The 19,685-nt window shown below is 46.9% G+C and overlaps 1 protein-coding gene across 2 annotated transcripts in view; it reads right to left on the minus strand.

Annotated features, from left to right (window-relative positions):
* CAMK1D (calcium/calmodulin dependent protein kinase ID) overlaps positions 1–19,423 on the minus strand; it is a 430,643-nt gene extending 411,220 nt beyond the window's left edge. For both annotated transcript variants that reach the window (XM_059404328.1, XM_059404325.1), the window contains exon 1: positions 19,330–19,423. In XM_059404328.1, coding sequence (XP_059260311.1) covers positions 19,330–19,421 — 92 coding nt within the window. In that variant the 5' untranslated portion in view covers positions 19,422–19,423. The remainder of the gene's footprint in view (positions 1–19,329) is intronic.
* Positions 19,424–19,685: the final 262 nt, after the last annotated feature.

A 19,685-nucleotide genomic window follows, 5' to 3' on the forward strand; every position in this document is an offset into this window, starting at 1 on the left:
TCCAGAATGAAACCCAGGCAAAATCAGAACCTCAAACTGGAACGTGAAACAGCTTGGCTCCTGATATCTCTGGATATGAACTCAGTACAACTTCAAGTGTTTCTTTATGCAAAGATGTTGCCTGTAACAGCAGGGAAAAGGTCATCCTGCTTATAAATCATTAGAGAAACAGATTTCCAAACAGATCCTGAAGAGAAACAATGAGTAACGTTGCACGTCACACTGGCAAACTTCCTTAATAGAGCAGGTGTTCAAAACTTTTTAATATTTCTATTGGCTCCCTCCTGGTATGCTCTGATTAGTAACAATATAAAGAAACCATTTAAGGCACATTATATATGATGAGGCCTTTATTGCACAGCTAACAATGATTCTGTTTAATTACCAAGCCCTGAGAAAAAGTAAATCTGATCTACTAAACTTTTGAAAAGCACTTATAATACTTTGTAACAAGAAAAAGGCAATAAAATTATTTTAGTGTGATCAGAACAAAAACAATTTTAAAACGTTTCAGTGAAAAAAGAACACTGAGCTGGGAGTCACCACTGTAACAATATCTGTCCCCTACTTGTTCGATAAGCCACCAAGTAAGTAGCTCAACACCAGCTCAAACAGGAGGGATAAAGATAGAAATCACACTCCTGTGCATGTTTTACTAGCCATTTCAGAAAATAAGTCAGACTTGATCTGAGTTTCTGGATATCTGCCTGAATAGTGCATGACCTTTTGCTAATGGATACCTAAGCTGTAAATGATGAGTATTTTGCACATTTTTTTTTCTTTTCCAAATCGTCTGATTTGAAATCTCAGGGTTCTCCTGGTGTGTTAAAAAATGATGTTCTTCAGGAGCCTGGGTGGCTCAGTGGGTTAAGCCTCTGCCTCCAGCTCAGGTCATGATCTCAGGGTCCTGGGATCGAGCCCCGCATCGAGCTCTCTGCTCAGCAGGGAGCCTGATTCTCTCCCTCTCTCTGCCTGCCTCTCTGCCTACTTGTGATCTCTTTGTGTCAAATAAATAAACAAAATCTTAAAAAAAAAAAAAAAAAAAAAGATGTTCTTCGCGGTACAGAAATGGCAACCCAGTAACAAAATGGATCCTTAACCTGCAAACTAGTCCTGAGGCCCCCATCCTCTCTCAGCAGAGGTTTCTGATGAGCATGAACCAAGTCATACAGCCCAAGTCCCAGTCTCCTCCCAGGCACCCTGAATGTAATAGGACTCTTCAGCTCCAACACCAAAGGCAAGGCCTGCAGTGCACCCATAGAGGACAGCAAAGATCTAGAGGCCCAAAAACCACTGTTATGACAAAGAAACACACAAGTCTCCTGCCAGCGGTACAGATTCCTAGGATACACCCTAGTTCTAGAAGCCTGTTCCACCTCAGTCAGCCCGGTTGTGAGCCAGGCACAGCCTTCCAGAGCTCCTTCACACAGATCTAGGGTCAATCCCTGTCTTGTAACTTACACATCATGGGACCTGGGTTCAGTCAGTTCTCCTCCACTGTCAAAGAGTACTTAATACACAGGGTAATGGACAAATTAAATGACCCATGAACTGGTCAGGTATCTAGGGGAATATCCCATGTCTAGCAGATACTAAAGTACGTTAGTCATTATTCTTTTTCAAACCACCTCTATGCCTTCACACTAACGCCAGTCTTGGAAACCTCCTCAGAAAATCTAATACATCCAGAATATAGGTGTTGACAAAAGAGGAAAAAAAAAAATTTTTTTTTTCCCACTCAGAAGTTTTGGCCAAGGTACTGAGATCAAGGAAATTTTTTACCTCAAAGGGAATACATCTGGGACACTGAGACAAAGGGCTTGATAAATTCTGAAGGGAAAACATCAGCAAATGCTACAGTACATGCCCAGAAATTTTTCATCCCGTCCACGGTTCCACAGACATCACATCTTCTGAAGAAAAATGTTGCACTTGGTAACTGCAGCCAAGGGATCATCCTTGGCCTTTACACACACTGGCATGCAGAAAAAAGACACAAAGCCATTAAAGGCCTGATGTGCAAGGGAAACAATGAAAAAGCCAAGTATGTGTTGCTTCCATGAGGAATCTCAAGACCACAACAAGCCATGCATGAGGTGGGATATCTCAAGAAGGAAAGTACCAGAAATAGTATTTAAAAGGACACCACAGGCCACAGCCAACTGTGGTACCCAACTGACAGAAGGCCGTCATGAGCCAAACATCATTTATATTTCGTTTTGGACCATCCTACTGAGGAAAACTCTTATGGGGGGGGGGGGGGGGGGGCTGACAGCTAGTTTTCTTTCCCCGAGAGTAGTCCTGGTGGCAGCTGACAGAAAGAGCCTGCCAGCAGGCTGAGGGAGGAAGCAGGACAAACCCACACAGATTAAAATTTCACCCCAGCTAATCCACTGAGTGAGTAATCCACAAGTGGAAAAGTGGAGACGATCTAGAGATGAAATCCAGATGAAGAAAAAGGGGACAGAACATTCTGAAGAGCTTATCCGTAATGAAAACATTTAGAAAAGCAAGCTTCCTGAGCAGCTATGGAGACAACTTCATGACTCTGGGATTTTTAAAAACTGAACCAAACAAACTCTGCATGTGTTGCTCAGCATGCAAGGTACTGGGGGCGATTCAGGGGACACCACAGGTGGGAGATGGCCCCTTCTCTCAAAGAGCTTCTGGTGCTGATGGAGAAAACTCTTACAAAAGGAAAACCCTGGAACAATCGGCCCTCAATGGGGTGAGTCTAGGACTGAAGAACAGAGGAGAGGAGCCCCAGGTGGGCTGCTTATGTCTAGGGACACTGGGAGGAAGCAACTGCACCACAGCAGAGCCCTGGAGAACTGATGGGTAGGTGCTGGAAGCAGGAGACACCACAGGAGGAGGGCATGGAGACTGGAATATGTCTGCGTACCTGTGGGACATGGGGGACCACACCTCACTTTTGTCACTGAAGCCCTTGCTGGTGCAGCAACAGCCATGTATTAAACGAAGACATGACAGCCATCTGGAAAGCGGGTCACTGGAGAAGGTTTACTAGAAAAACGATCCCATGACCAGCACTTTTGACCGGTCTCCATCTATTGCTTCCCTTCCCTTGGAACCCCTAAAACACTCTGCACCATGTTTCCATCACCATACGCTGCTTTGCACAGTGGGCATATGGGCACATGTCCAATTTTCTCTAAGAGTTCAGGGAGCAAAATGTAAAAGGAAAGCCCCTTCAGGGTGATGGTTAAGAGCTCTGGCTTTGGCCCAGGGTGGGTAACCTAAGTTCAAATCCCAATTCTTCTATATGGTTAGTTCTGTGTGACCTTGGCCAAGTTGTTTAACCTCTCTGGGCCTTAATTTCCTCATCTCTAAAATGGTGATAATAGTATCTATTATACTGCATGCTGTGTGGATTTAATGTGAAAATTCACATGAAGTACTACCATCCATGGCACAGAGTAAGGACTCAGTAAATGTCTGCTAACGTTATTATTATTAAAACTCTATGTTCTGGGGCGCCTGGGTGGCTCGGTGGTTAAAGCCTCTGCCTTTGGCTCAGGTCATGTTCTCAGGGACCTGGGATCAAGCCCCGCATCAGGCTCTCTGCTCAACAGGAAGCCTGCTTCCGCCTCTCTCTCTGCCTGTCTATCTGCCTACTTGTGATCTCCCTCTGTCAAATAAATAAATAAAATCTTTAAAAAAACAAAAAACAAAAAAACTCTATGTTCCTTTGTCTTACAGAAGCCAGTATTCTCAATGGCATGAAGCAAGAGCTCATTAAATACTTACTGAGGAATGCTAGATCGTTTTCCCTTCTGACTTAGAACTTTCAAGAAGCCCAACTCTCTGTCTCTGAGCCCCACTGCCAGCACAGTACCCCTCTTCTCAGCTTCCACATCATATACCCCCTGCTGTAGCTCTATCACACTGAATTGCAATGACATGTATATTTGTCTGTCTTCCCAAAAAGTTCCCTGGGGACAAGAACCCACACACATTTTGTTTACCAGCGCCTCCTCAGTGCCTGGCACCAGATTCTCAACCTCTAATATCCAAAGAATTTTTTAAAAAACAAAAAAACTGTAGAATCAATCTCGCAATTCTCAAAACCCTTATCTGAAGTCCCACCAAGGGGAATAAATGAAGGCTCACTCCCAGGTGGCTGTGACCAGACACACCCATTCAAATTTCTATCACAGAACTAATTCAGCGTCCCTCATTCCTAGAGGGAAGACTAGGTTTGTAAAGATGAGCCCAGTTTACTCGGTATTCAGTGAACACACAGTTTTCTGCAGGGTTCGCGTCAGTCTCGACAATACCCCCACAGGCCATGCTGGGAGCTAAAGAGCAGGCCCCAAACTCCAACTTCCTGAGAAACTTCCAAAGGACACTCAGCTCTTAGGACCTTCAGGGTTAACCAAGATTTTGAGAGACCCCTGCATTTCTATCTGGACCACTTCTACAATCCCAGGGTGACGTTACATTCAAGAATTCCTACAAGAGAGAACGGCCACCAGGAATACCTGGTGGGGGTCAGGGCTGGGGGGAAAGAAGTCACTGGATCCCAAGACTCAGAGGCTGCCGAGTCCACACCCCCATTAGAACCCTGCCTGGGGGCCTTCCATGGACAGCAGGCATTGCCCTTCCTTGGCCTAAGCCCTATGAGCCACAGAGGGGTGGCTGCAAGGGCGATCCCCCCAAGCAGGAAACAAACCAGACTGTCCTTCCTCCCGACCTCCATTTGACCTTCAGGCTCACGGACAGTGGTCATCACAGGCCACAGAGATAGAATAGCTACCAGGCCGTCATGTACTTATCTCACATGGCCAATATTCACAAGCTGTTTGCTGAATATTCATTCAGCAATGAGTCTGGCTGACTTCACAGCCTCCAATCTCATCTCTGGCTTCGTCCACATGACTCCCACCCCTTAATTCCAGTCCAGGCCCTGCAGTTTTTAAGATCATTTTCCTATCTCACTCTCCAAACTCATTCTAACAAAACAAACTCTTTCCCACTGATCTATACATGGCTGTTACTGTTTAATTTCTTATACTTAAGAAAACGCTTTAAGTCAAAGAATGAATCTCTCATGAGACTCCTGAAAAGAGACCTTTTCAGTGAAGTTTAAATCACGTGATGGGGTCTAACACCTATTTGCTTAAAATTCAAGCCATTGTCCCTTTATTTAGCACCTATAATATGTAGCATGCCTTGTAACCCCTATTTTTCTTTTTACAATGAAAGCCCACAATCAGCTAGAATTGTTGGTACTATTATTCCCACTTAAATATGAGAAAACAGAAGCTCAGAAAGATCATGTAATTTGCTCAAGGTCTCATTGTTCATAAATGGCACAGTTAGGACTTGAACTTCCTTAATCTAATGGAAGCCTGTGCTCCTTTTATTTCACTTACCCATTCATTTATTCGGCAAACATTGATGAACCATGTAGATGTCCCGTCTGAGCCAGGCCCTCCCTGTGTGTAACACCTGCTCTGCCAATGTGTGGGAAAGCCTCCACTTGGGCTCCCAATGCAGGTCTTTACCTACGAGACCCTAGAGGGGCCACAGGAGTCCCTACTGTGCTCTCAGATCTCCAAATGCAGCTTCCCCTCACCTACTTGGGGACGCAAGCCCTAGGAGCCACAGCGTGGCGGCAGTTCGGCAAGAGCCAATGGCACTCACTGTTCATGGCTCTGAATTCTCTCTGGAGCCAAATGCACTGTTGGGAGCTCATTTTGCACCTACAAAGTGAATTAATGGGGATACAGTAACGTAACAATGGCTGAAGTAAGAAATCTCTAATATGGACCGTTTTTTCTCTGCTTGCCATTACATTGATGGTGATGGAGCAGTGCCTCTGAACATTCACCGTCACCCTCCTCAGGGACACCATGACACTGAAGCTCTGGATGTGGTCCAGATTAACTGTGGGACCTCAGGCAGCCCACCGATAAGAGAGCTGGCTTGGCCAGTATCCATGCAGGAGTTAGACAGGCTTCAGCTTCTGAGCACAAGAATGAGTTGATCATGAATACTATGTTCCAAAGAGGCGGCTTGAAGGTTTTGCGTGTGAGCACTTTGGTAGTAGTCAGAAATATGCGTGCAAGTGTCTTAGGCCCTCCCAGCTACCATAACAGAATGCCATGGGCTGAGCGGCTGAGACACAATGAAACTGACTTCTCACAGTCCTGGAGACTAGAAGTCCAAGACAGGGCTGCTGGCAGACTTGGTGTCTGGTGAAGGCCCGCTTCCTGGTTCACATAAGACCACCTTCTGGGGGCACCTGGGTGGCTCAGTGGGTTAAGCCGCTGCCTTGGCTCAGGTCATGATCTCAGGGTCCTGGGATCAAGTCCCGTATCGGGCTCTCTGCTCAGCAGGGAGCCTGCTTCTCTCTCTCTCTCTCTCTCTCTCTCTGCCTGCCTCTCCATCTGCTTGTGATATCTGTCAAATAAATAAATAAAATCTTAAAAAAATAAAAAAATAAAAAAGGCCACCTTCTGACTGTGTCCTCACATGGTGGAAAGGCCCTAGAGTTCCCTGGGGTCTCTTTTACCAAAGGGTACTAATTCCATCATAGGCCTTCACTTCCATGACCTAATCACCTCCCAAAGGCTCCACCTACTAATATCCCACACTGGGGGTTAGGTTTCAACATATGAATTTGGGGGAGAGGGGACAAAACATTCAGTCTATAGCAAACAGGGTTCTCCTGTCCCACCCCAACCAGGGAGAGTCAGGAACACTTGGATATAGTTTTACCTCTCTTCCCACACATTTAACTAGGCTACCAGATGTCTCTTGAGGAGGTCCTCCTGTTGGCACCAGGTTCTGTTCCCACTTCAGACTCTGCACACATTTAGAGATGCTGATGAGGGTAGAGATGGGAACATGACAATAACCCCAACAAGGCCCTCACCCCCACCCCCCACAAGTCTCAACAAAGACCACCACCTCTGTACCCAGAGCAGATACCCAATCTGTGCACAGTGGTTCAATCAACCAAGATGGTAAAATACTTAAATACTTTTATGGCAACTAGTAAATAACCACGGCCTGACTGTAGCCTCAACAGCTGACCTCTGAGGCCTCTCCTGAGAGCTCCCTACCCTCTAGAGAAACTCACTACCCAGGACCCACCCAAACAACAAGTCAATTCTTATTGCCTTCTTTATTGTGCTCTTCCAGATTTTTTAAATTCTCTGCTAGGGTGACATGTTACTTTCATGATTTTTTTTTTTTAAGTTTTTCTTAATGTACCAATCACTTAAGCACTAAGAAGGCAAACAACAAACACCTGAATAGAGCCAGTTAAACTATACCATGAAACTCTAGTTTTTATTGATGCTTCCAGAGTCAAGGCTGACACACAGCCCAACTCCTATGGGAACAATGCCCAAAAGATGATAGCTAGGTTTCAAAGAGTGTATGTGATACTAACATTTACGAGAAAGGAATACTTTTAAAGCTATAATCTTCATAACAAATAATACCTTCTATTTGTATAAGGCCTTACTACACATGCCTTATCTCATTTGGGACTTAAAACAGGTCTGTAACGTAAGCAGGTGTAATTCAGGTATAATTATCCCATTTAACAAACAAGGTAATCAAGACATAGAGAGGATAAGATCACGGTTCCACAGCTCTCAAGTGACGGAGGTAAGCCTCAACTCCAGTCTCCTGACCTCTACTTCCTTTAGAGGTATGCTGGAGTCACCTCATACCTGCTCATGAGAGCCTGATGCAAGAATTCTGTAGTAGGTTGTTAAACCATGGGCAGCTTGAAACCGTTCCATGTGGGAGTATTTATACCACGGAAATCAGCAGTTGTTACAAATCTGAACCCATCTCCTCACCATACCATAACACGTCCACAGAAGTGGAGGCATTTCTCCTTCATTCTTTAATATTCCCTATTCACATCAATTCCATGAATCAGTTTGTAAGCTGTGTGACACAGGAGAAAGAGCACTGAACTGGGGAGTCAGAAGACACTTAGACCCCCTCCCACTCCCACTACGGCTCAGCAGCGTTTACCCGTGAGTCATTTGACCTCTCTGAACCTCCATTTCCTTACCTATAAAGTGAGGGTCATAACTGAATCATGCGGGTAAAAACATTTTGCAAATAGCCAAACACCACATGACTGGGAAAAACAAGATGGCGGCCCTCCCAAAATTTCAGCAGAGAATTACCATATGATCCAGCAACATTACTTCTGGGTACACACCCAAGAGAAATGAAAGCCAGGACTTGAAGACATACGGGTACCCCCATGTCCATGCAGCATTATTCACGACAGCCAAGAGACGGAAATAACTCCAAGTGTGCACCAACAAATGAATGAATAAATGCAGTGGGGTATAGACACACCGGAGAATATTATTCTGCCTTAAAAAGCAAGGAGGACAAAAAAGAAAAAGAATGAAGTTCTGGGGGGCACCTGGGTGGCTCAGTGGGTTAAAGCCTCTGCCTTCGGCTCAGGTCATGATCCCAGGGTTCTGGGATCGAGCCCCATGTCGGGCTCTCTGCTCAGCAGGGAGCCTGCTTCCTCCTCTCTCTCTACCTGCCTCTCTGCCTGCTTGTAATCTCTGTCTGTCAAATAAATAAATAAATAAACAAAATCTTTTTTAAAAAAAGAGAGAAGGAAGTTCTGGTACATGCTTCGAGGACATTGTCCCAAGTAAAATAAGCCAGTCACAAAAGGACAAATATTTTGTGGACTTCACTTCCATAAAGACAGGAAGTAGAATGGTGATTGTCAAGGACTTGGGAAGAGGGTGGACTGGGGAGTTAGTGTGTAATGGGGACAGAGTTTCAGGGATGAGAAAGTTCTGGAGATGGATGGTGGTGATGGTCACAAGGCACTGTGAGCATCCTCTATGCCACTGACCCATACACTTAAAAATGGTTTAGAATGGTAACTTTTCAGTTATGTATTTTTTACCAAAGTTAAACACACATACACACACACACACACACACTAAGTCTTATTATTATATCTCAGTTGTGAGAGGAGCCAAAAGGACCACAAGAAGCCCACATTCCTTTTTTATCCTTACCCAGACCACAAACTCCATCTTTGCTGAGCATGCTAATAGAGGCAGAAAGAACCCACAAGCAATATCATTCTTGCACATATTATCAGATACATGCTGTCCCCAACTTTTATGCAAGGTCTGCTCCAAATGTTCGTTACAAACTTTTTCAAGGCATATTTTTCTTAAACAAATGAAATATTTTGGGGTCACCTAGGACCCTACTCCAACCTAGATGAACTTTGGGGTCACTGACATAGCTGGATCACAGTGCTAACAGTTCTGGCCTAGTCCTGGGAGAAGGGATGAGGGAGACACAGAGGCCACACCATGACACCCCCCACTTGGAGACCCCAGGCCAGCAAGCACTCAGCTTTGCCATGGCTCCCCAGTGGGCCTCACTCAGCCCTCCACTTCCCAGGTTGCAACCCACCAGAGTCCCAAGACCACAATTAACCTATCTCCCTCCTGCCTTACATTCAAACATGAATTCTTTTCAGTTAAGTGTCTGAAAAAAGCACTTCCTTCAAAACTGCCTATATCCTAAATGACAGGGCCCTCAACCTCTTTCAAGGTGTTCATATCTTCCCATGTTTCAAGGCAACTTTCAAGTGGCCATTCCTATGAAGGCTAAAGAAGTGGGAGACCGGGGCGTCTGGGTGGCTCAGTGGGTTAAGCCTCTGCCTTTAGCCTTTAGCTCGGGTCATGATCTCAGGGTCCGGGGATTGAGTCCCGCATCGGGCTCTCTGCTGGGCGAGGAGCCTGCTTCCCCACCTCTCTCTGCTGCCTCTCCACCTACTTGTGATCTCTCTCTCTCTGTCAAATAAATAAATAAATAAAATCTTAAAAAAAAAAAAAAAAGTGGCAGCCCAGAGACAGAAGGACACTGGGGGGGCGGGGGGCACCAGCCCTGTGGGATGCCTGCCACTCCAACCCTCTGCCAGACCTCCCACTCTCCTCCCTCTACCCACAAGTTTTCTAATGCTACATAAGATTTGGGGCTTTGGGGATTTGTTTTTTGTGTGGGTGTCTTTTCCCCCACAATACTGTAGGTCTTAGAATTAGAGGGCACAGAGTTGTGGGAGTAGGCAGGCAAAAGGATCACTTGAAAATCAGGGACTTTGGAGGCTGTGCTGAAAACCTTGACGGTTCCAGTTACAGCACCCAATTCCATTTGGTGTAAAGGCAATTGCACTGATGGGCGTCACAGGTTATGACAGACAGGGAGGTCCTCTGTCACATAGGAATGTCAGAGACTTTTCTTCCCCTGCTCACTCCATTACAGAGGTCCCAATAAATTGTCACCCAGACTTCGGCCATTAAAAGGACTAACGTGGTGGGGCGCCTGGGTGGCTCAGTGGGTTAAGCCGCTGCCTTGGCTCAGGTCATGATCTCAGGGTCCTGGGATTGAGTCCTGCATTGGGCTCTCTGCTCAGCAGGGAGCCTGCTTCCTCCTCTCTCTCTGCCTATTTGTGATCTCTCTCTGTCAAATAAATAAATAAAATCTTTAAAAAAAAAAAAAAAAAGAAATTAAAAAAAAAAAAAAAAAGGACTAACTTGGTGAGATCAAGACAAGGGATCTGACCTAATGCGGTGGATATTCGCACCCCAACTGTCAACGCCTGTATCCTGAGACCTGGGAAATGAAACTTTTGAAATCTTATCCCACGCCCCCCCAGCAATCCCCCATGAAGATATTTTTAAATAAATTGTTACACGTGCCCATGTGGTGTACTCACAGGCATGCTGCCATTTCTTAAATCAATTCAGGACATACCAGCTTTAAACTACAAAACTCCACGATGTTTTGTCATGTGGCAAATAAAGTACTTAAGCCCTCGCATCAGAACCTTCTACTCACTGAGAAACGAAGCTGACACCCGGTAACCATTCTCAGCAAGGAAAAGCACGTTGAAGCCGAGGCAGAGCCACGGAGACCTGTGTGCTGTTTGGGAAGACAGAAACTGCTCAGAGAACTGTTGCACAAGCTGATGCAGACAGGGACAGGCTAAAACAAAACAAAACAAAAGCCCCAGCTCAAGCTGCAGGGAGAGGTGCAGAGACAAAGCTGATGAGATAACCAGAGGAAGGAATGAGCCCGTGATACACAGTGAACTAGGTCACTCCAGCACAGGAGCTGGCCGGGAGGACGTTTCAGGCAGAGTCTCTTGGTTAATGCTAGCACTCTACAAACTAATAATCCTCCTGGGGCGAGCAAATGCCGAATGGTTCCACGAACCCCCCAGATCTGTGCAAATGGCCTCTGAGGAGCTGTGTTCCAGAACCACAGGGGCTAATGAGCGGGAACGAGCGTTTCCTGAGAACATGTTCATGGGCCACACACTGTACTGAGTAGTTTTCATGGGCTCTCCTTAAATTCTCCCTACAGCCCTGAGATTAAGTGCTGGTTTTATCCTGTTTTATGGACATGAGGCTGAGAATGGCCAAATAATTTGCCCAAAACGAAATTTTCAATAATTTGAGAAGCAGTGGACCAGGATTTGCACTCAGGTCCTAGTGCCTCAGAGCCTACACACTTAGCTACTCACTATGGTGCTGTGCAAAATACCCAGCAATGAAACATCCATGGCTGACTGAAGACTTGTTGATAGTTTTTGTAAATCAATGTGGGCAGGGGAGTGGGGGGAGGTCAAATAGGCACCATTCTGCATATTTGCAACAAGAGCTTCCAAAAATCAATTTCCAACAGATCCTGACATGTTCTTCCCCATGGTCCTAGCCCTGAATTTCCATAGGCGGTCCCCCTCAACCACAGCTGCTGAAAGCAACTAGAGTTGATGACAGCTACCGTTTACTTAATCCCAATTATGTGCCAGGCACCTCCTATACATCATTGAATCCTTACAAGAATCCCACAAGGCAACAACTTCCATCCCCATCTTAACTCAGAAAGATTGAGGAACCTCTCCAGAAGCACACAGTTGGAATGGTTCTGCTGGAGCCACCTTTCCATTAAGGGTTAAGGCCTCCTAAGGCCTCTCCTACCTGGCCTCAGCAAATATGCTATTTTCAATGCTTATCCTCAAGATTTGGTGTTACCCAGAAGACAGAATCCCTGTTTCTGAACCCTGAAATAACTAGGAAAAAGAGCACAAGGCACAGAGCTGATCGCTAGAGACATGGAATGAACTCAGTGTGCTACTGAATGAACCTGGCTAGTAGCATCCATTTAGAAATTAGCCTTATCTGACTGGAACCTAAATAAGCCGTTTGCTGCATAATAAACATTTTCTTAGAAATCAAGCAGGATCTCATGATAGCTAACCCAAGATAAAAGTGGTTTCCTGCACCAAAGAATGTCAAAGGGGCATAACCAACACGAACTGAGAAAGAAAATTAGGATAGCATCTCTCCCAGAGTCTACATATCCTTCTGCTTTAGCTACATACACTTTGGGTTGACCATCTTCAGCCAGAAAAGAAACTCAAGACAACTGACTAGGACACTAGCCTTCCTGCTGGCCACCCAGAAGCTGTTCCTTCTTCAATTAAAAATATGGGTCCCGGGCACCTGGGTGGCTCAGTGGGTTAAGCCGCTGCCTTCGGCTCAGGTCATGATCTCACGGTCCTGGGATCGAGTCCCGCATCGGGCTCTCTGCTCAGCGGGGAGCCTGCTTCCCTCTCTCTCTCTCTGCCTGCCTCTCCATCTACTTGTGATTTCTCTCTGTCAAATAAATAAATAAAATCTTTAAAAAAAAAAAAAAAATATGGGTCCCCAGGGGGCTGTGGACTCCCTGGTAATTTCTGGGAAATCTGGTAAGGATTGGAGATGTGAGGTTGGAGGTTTACCACTGTGGGTGCAAGTTGATCAGCAATGTGACAGTCCACCACTGGACCAATGCCTAAGCTGTCCCAGAGGAGAGAGGAGGAGGAGAAGAGAGATTGCAGGGGATTTAAGGAGATTTATTTGAGGAAGGGAAAGATTAAAGGGATTTGCAGACCCAACTGAAGAAAAACTCCACAAATTAACCCCTAAAATCCTCCCCTGAGGTAACACGAATATCTACCTACTAAGTCTAATTATTGTCCATTCAGTGGCCACGTTTGAACCAGAAATTTTTGCCTGAGACACAGTCCCTATTAGCTCCTTCTGGAACAAGCTCTCTACCCAAAGCGTAACTTCCCAAATCCCACTGCACTCATCAATAAGACCAGTGTTTGTTATCTTTTTCCCAATCAAGAAAAGCATTTGGCTTTTCCTCTCCAAATAACAAAACATCCTGTCAAAGAAAGGAGCAGCAGGAATGCTCATGTTTATTATTTTTCACAGAATGTTTGGGCTTTAAATCACCAAATTAAGTGAGTTACAGGTTATAGGATAGAGTTATATACGAGAGATAAATATAAATACACACACACAAAGAGAGAGAGAAGTTATAGGCCCACCTTCAAGGTGAGCTAGCTCTTCCCATTGATAGTTCTAAGGGAAACCCCAGCATTTTCACAGAAAATTAAGCAATTCTTCTAGAAGCTAAAATATCCAGCCTATCACAACTTTCCCTCTGTGACCAAGGAGGAGGCATTTCAAAAGCCCTCTCCAGACATAAACTCAGAGGGAAGGAAATTCACCTTGAAATGCAGGAGTCACTCATGAGGGGGGCCCAGAAGCCCAAATGCAGCTCACATGCTAAACTGTTTCCAAGATCCTCCCAGAGCAGGGATGGAGCAGACACTCAGAAAATCCTTGCATAAACTGACCAAAACCAGCCAATGGCACAATTCTTTCAACCCCAAAGCCTTGGAGAATCTCACACCCAACCACAATTCTTTTCTGCTGTCTCTTCCAAAAATATCCAGGATCCAATCGCTTCTCATCACCTCTGTAGCTACTTCCTCCTTCTAAACAACCTGTCTCTCACCTGGATCATTGCAATGGCTCCCAAGCTGGTCTCCTCACTTCTGCCCCAGAGCCCACCGGTCCGTCCTCAATACCACAAGTACAGTTATGATGGAAACACCTGAGTCAGATCAAGGTTCTCCTCTGCTCAAAATCCTCCAATGTCTCCCACATCTCTCAGCACAAAGGCAAAGTTTCGACAACGGTCTACAAAGGTCATGCATGAGTCCAATCTCCCCTCTGCCTTGCCCCCTCCAATTCCTCGATCTCTTAGCTCAGCTCCCACCTTCCACCCCTGACCACCCACTTCCAGCCACACATGCCTCTTGGAAACAGGAAGCAAACAAACTTCCCGCCAGGCTCTCAGCTCCTGCTGTCCCCTCTCATGGGAACATTCTGCCTTCAGATGTTCCAGGGCTCCTTTAGATGGTACTCAAATATCAGCTGCTCAGCGAGGCCATCCATGACTACCAGGCTTCAAGCTGCCATCACCCCACTCTACAAAATCCCCCTTCCCTGCTTGGATATTCTCCCTCACGTGTGTACTAGGCACCATACTCTACATTTTACTTACTTATCTTCTTCATTTCCTGGTTCTCCTACCAGAAGGTAAGCTCCAAGAGGGCAGGCATTTTTTGGTTGGTTGTTTGCAGCTATGCCCCACAGTGCCTAGAATATAGTAGACACTCAGTAGCTATCTTGAAATGTATGAGAGGCTGAATTTATATCCTGCCCTCCTAAACTAGAGAGCTGAGAAATACAAACTCCTAACAAATACCACAGCTGGGATATACACTAAGGGAGAAATCTAGGGGCTTCTGCCGCCATGGTCCACTTGGTGATATTCTTTCTTTCTTTCTTTCTTTCTTTTAAAGATTTTATTTACTCATTTGACACAGAGAGAGAGCTCCCAAGTAAGCAGAGAGGCAGGCAGAGAGAAAGGGGGAAGCAGGCTCCCCGCTGAGCGGAGAGCCCGATGCGGAGCTCAATCCCAGGACCCTGGGATCATGACCTGAGCCGAAGGCAGAGGCTTTAACCCACTGAGCCACCCAGGTGCCCCATTGGTGATATTCTTTCAAATGCTTCACCCAGACTCTAAAAATCTGACTAATCACAGAATAAATACTATTAAATCAGCCAGTCAAACATACAAACCACCTGAAGCAGCTTTGCATTCTACCCCTCCCCCGCCCACTGCCTACATGCCAAAAAAAGCACTACTGAGTGTGTTTTCCCCTGGGGCTTCCAGATAAACCAATCATCTGTGTCCTCAACAGGTGTATTTACTGAGCAATTTCAGAATAAGGAGTATAAGTATGATACGAGTGGGAAAAGACCATGCTTGCCCCATGGATATTTCTATTTATACCCTTCCTAAAGCAGCACCAGCAGGCACTCATTTAATGAAAAAGCGGCCGCACTATGCTATAGACATTAAGTGGGATAAGACTTCCTGTCCAGAGCTGTTTCACTCTGCCACTAGCATGGGCCTAACAATGTCGCTCCAAACAGAAATGAGCAGCACTAGCCACACGTGGAAGGCTTGTAAGGATCCCCAGTGAGTAGTTTCCTTGCACAGTCGAGCCATAAAATCTCAGGGCCGTAAGGGCAATTGAAAACCATCTTGCCTTCCCTGCCCCACACCCCTGATTTTAGAGAGGAGAAAGCTGAGACAGGGAGAAGGTAATGTGGACAACTGACCAAGAGGCCCACAGGCCACACAACCCATTAGTGGCTGAGCCAGACCTGGAAGCCAGGCTCAAACTCTCCACAAAGCCCAGCCCAGCCCCCTACAGACAGCAGTTATTTCCCTGTAAAATGTTCAGTCTATAAGAAAACCATGTATTCACACCCTGCAGAGATGATCTATTTTCTAGGACATGCCATTTCCTATACTCCAGAGGAAAGGAGGTATATTGGGACAATCATTCTGTGTCATGCCAAGAACAGAGGCCTTCTCTGTTCAGAAGGATATCATGGTATGGGAATTACAGAAGTGATTTCCGTTGAGTCTGGGGTACTTCCTGACACCACGCCAAAGCTTTCTTTCCATCCATAGTCTTCTCCGAGCGGCAAATTATCAATTTTTTTTGTAATTTCAGAAGTCATTGAAAGGTATCTCCAATAGAGGCGATCTGAAGAGCCTTGGCAAATACACTGAAGGAAATGTTCACTACCCCTAATTTGCTGTTACACAACATGTATTTGCTCTCACAGTGTGCCAAGGATCAGAAAACATGTCGTTGATTACTAACTAGTAATTAGATCGTTCACCTTATTCAGAGCTATGGTCAGGTTCTGGAATTCCCTTTCAAAGTAAGTTACATGCAGCCCACTGGTTGGGAGGTTCTTCCTGAGGCCTGACTCAGAGGCACATGAGCTAACCCAGGCCCAAACCCCAAAGACAGATCCTTTTGCCTAGGCTGTCCTTAGCTTCCTTCACCCCCTTCCCACGCTCCTGGGCCCGCCTTCCCTCCCATTTGGCCCCTGTCCTCCAGCAAGGCCCCGCTGACCACACCAACTAAATGACTCAACCCCCTGGCTTCAACAGTAAATGTTCTAGCTCCGCAGGGAAAGGTACCTGAATCAGGCAGCTAGATATCAGAGGACAAATGCTGGCAAAGTGTGCTCCTTGGGCCTTTACGATGCTTTATTTTAAAAGCATTTTAACACTGTGAGATGACAGTCTGGCTCCTGGCAGGGCTTTCCTGCCTTAGGATCCTGAAGGCATGTGGGGAAGGTGTGACAAACAAAATGACTTGGAGCTTCAGAGTACCTTGGAAATGAATCCCAATCTTGAGTGATGCCTTTGTCTTACATGAGGTTTCATTACAGACAGAAGAGGGGTCCAGACTCCACATCTGCATAGACAAGACTGGAAGCAACCTCTCTGTCTGGACTCAGGCCAAGGTCACTGGGGTTGGCCCCAGGTGAAACAAGCATACTGAACTTCCGACCACTGCTGGGAAGTTCAAGGAGACAAAATAAAGCTGATATTCCACAAGCTTTGAAATGTTACCACAACGATGTTTTCTTTGCATTACTGTTAAAATTAGCTTTCCAAATACTCACGTTAAATCAAATTATTAGAAAACGTTTGCTGTTACATAAGCCACAAATTAGCTCTACCCCATATGGATCATGACGAGTAGTTCTGCCTGGAACTAGCTCGTGTTTGGCAAGTCACTTAAATCTCTCCGTTGCCTCATTTTTCCCATCTGCCAATTGGGAATAACAGCAAAACCCAACTTCTAAGCTTATTCTGAGAGTGAAATACATGTAAGGCACTTACAACAATGCCTGATGCTTGGTATTCCTTTAAGAAAGTCACCTATAATGACTATTATTATTCTGTGATTGAGTAAAAACATTTTGATCATTTAATTATTTGTGTTAGACTCTTTTAGAACCCATGCCAGCACCACAGGGCCTCAGTGGGAAGCTTCTTTTCAAAGAATTATTTCCAAGGCAGAAGGCAAAGCTTCGGGACCCCAACAGAGACCCATGCCCAAGTTCACCGGGCACCTGACCAGAGTCCAAGAGACTGTTCCGCCACAGCTCCACTGGCCTCTCTGGTTCCAGAAGGCAAATCCCCATCCTTCCCAGAGGGAAAACCACCCGCAGTCACCCCCAAACAGCGCCTGCTACAGCAGGAGCCACTCAATAAAGCCACAGCTCACTGAGCTTCAGCGGCCTGGCTGCGGCAGAGGGGAGGCTGCAGGGCTCTCCTGAAAAGCAGGTTGGTTAGGGGGAGGCGTCTCTGCCCACCTGGAGGCTACAGGCAGGGGGATCAGAATGAGGGGCTCAGGTGGAGATGTGCCACACAAAGGAAGGAATTCCCACACACCGAGATTCCACTCTCTCCCATGCCCTCATCTGCAGCCACATAACCGGTCTCAGGATGACAAGCAAGGGCATGCTTCTTGCTTCGTAACTTGAGCATCCCAGCATCAAAACCCCATATCCGAATAAACCTCAATAGCAACATTCAAAAGTTTTGACCAAAACTCACCCCCTAACTGGCCATGCTGAGGGAGGCAGTCTCAAACCCCTCTCTATTAAAAAGGCCAAGTCCTTTCCGTTTTCATCCCAACAAAGGTAGAAAGTCTATACCCACAGGTGCCCTCCCTAAAGTGCAGCAACACAGCTGGGAGACCCTATTCTCAGCCTTGCCAAGGTGTCTTCTTGGGAATGCTGCCTTCACAACTTCACCCTGGGGTGATGTAGGGGGTGGCGGTGAGGGAAATGAATGACCACCCACCATGGACCCTGAGTAGGGGGCAGCAGACAATCTGGGTGGGAAAATGTGATTCTGGGAAAGCAAACCAATCACAAAAACAAGGGAAGGGGGGGAAAGGGGAGGAAAGGAAGAAGGAAGAACACAGTGATTTATCTCACCAAACACCTCCTCCTTCTCTTCCCAGCCTAATCAACACCTCCATAAACCCCTACAAAATGTTCAGTTCATATAGCACATGTGTGCGTGTGAGCGAATATATACACTGACAGATACTGATCACCAGCAGATACTGATCATATGAGGGGAAAAAATAACCTGAACTTCAGACTCACCCAGCAGTGCCTGATTGTCTTTCACTATCAGCCTCCCTACCTATTCTGGGGTGCTTCAAAACAAAACAAACAAAAACCAACTCCTGGGCAGAAAGAGAGCAGTCACTGAACTGAGCAGCCCATGCTTGGGGCATTCATGCCGACTTCTGAGTGTTTCAGCTTTCTTGCCACGCAGCCACCAACACTTGGACTGAACACAGCCTGAGAGAGGAGTCGCCTGTATAGAGACACTCACAGACCCTCCCTGAAGACATGCAGGCCAGCCTGTGTGGCTGAGCCTGTGTGAAACAGACACACGCTCAGGGAAGGCTTTACCCACACGTGACCCTGAACACTGCGAAATTCTTCCCTTCCATAATCGCGTGGCATCCAAAGTCTTGCCTACACCTAGTACGTGCAGATGTCGATTCTATAAGAACACACGATGGAAGGACAGACAGCAAAGGGAATGACCGGAGCCCCATTTTCTCGAGACCCTATCTCTCATCTACACGGTGTGCCCATACACACGGTGAGTAAACACACACAGCCAGTAAACACTCATATCCACCATTCTCAGCCCACAGTCACGCGTGGGGAGAAATAAGTCGAGAGGGTGGCGGTGTCAGGGGAAGTGGAAAGTCGCCTGCTAGTGACTGTCCTCCCAAAAGCTCGGAGCTCCTCTCGCCCCGGCCGGAGAGCGGTGCCCACCCGTGCCCGAGGGACGCAGACCCAGGCGTTGGACACGCGGGGGGCTCCGCAGAGCCGAGAACCTGACAATGAGGACGCGGCGACCAGCCGGTTCCTGCCTCGGTGGCTGGCGGTGGTGGCAGCAGGCGCTGCCTGTGCACCCACGGCCGCTGGTACCTCCACCCTTCTCTCCCGGAGCCCCACTTACGTTCCGAGGGTCTCCTTGAACTCGAAAATCTTCTTTATGTCTTCAGCTTGCTTTTTCCAGGAGGAGCTGCTCTCGCCGTTCTCCCGGGCCATGGCAGACGAGGGCGACGTGTGCGGAGGACGGCGAGACGGCGCGGCCGGGGCGCGTGGGGCCGGGGTGGGCGCGCTGAGGAGGGGGCGCCCAGCGACAGGGGCGCAGGCAGCAGCGGCGAGCCGGTCCGGGAGGGCTGGGGCGGGCGCGCGGGGATGCTCGGCGCGGGAGCCAGAGGAGACTTTGTGCTGCGGCAGAGCTTCCTCTTCTGCAGTTTCCTCTTTCACTCTCGCCGCCGCCGCGGTCCCTCCCTGGCTCTAATTTCT

This window comes from Mustela nigripes, chromosome 6, assembly GCF_022355385.1.
Source record: "Mustela nigripes isolate SB6536 chromosome 6, MUSNIG.SB6536, whole genome shotgun sequence".
Classification (NCBI taxonomy): domain Eukaryota; kingdom Metazoa; phylum Chordata; class Mammalia; order Carnivora; family Mustelidae; genus Mustela; species Mustela nigripes.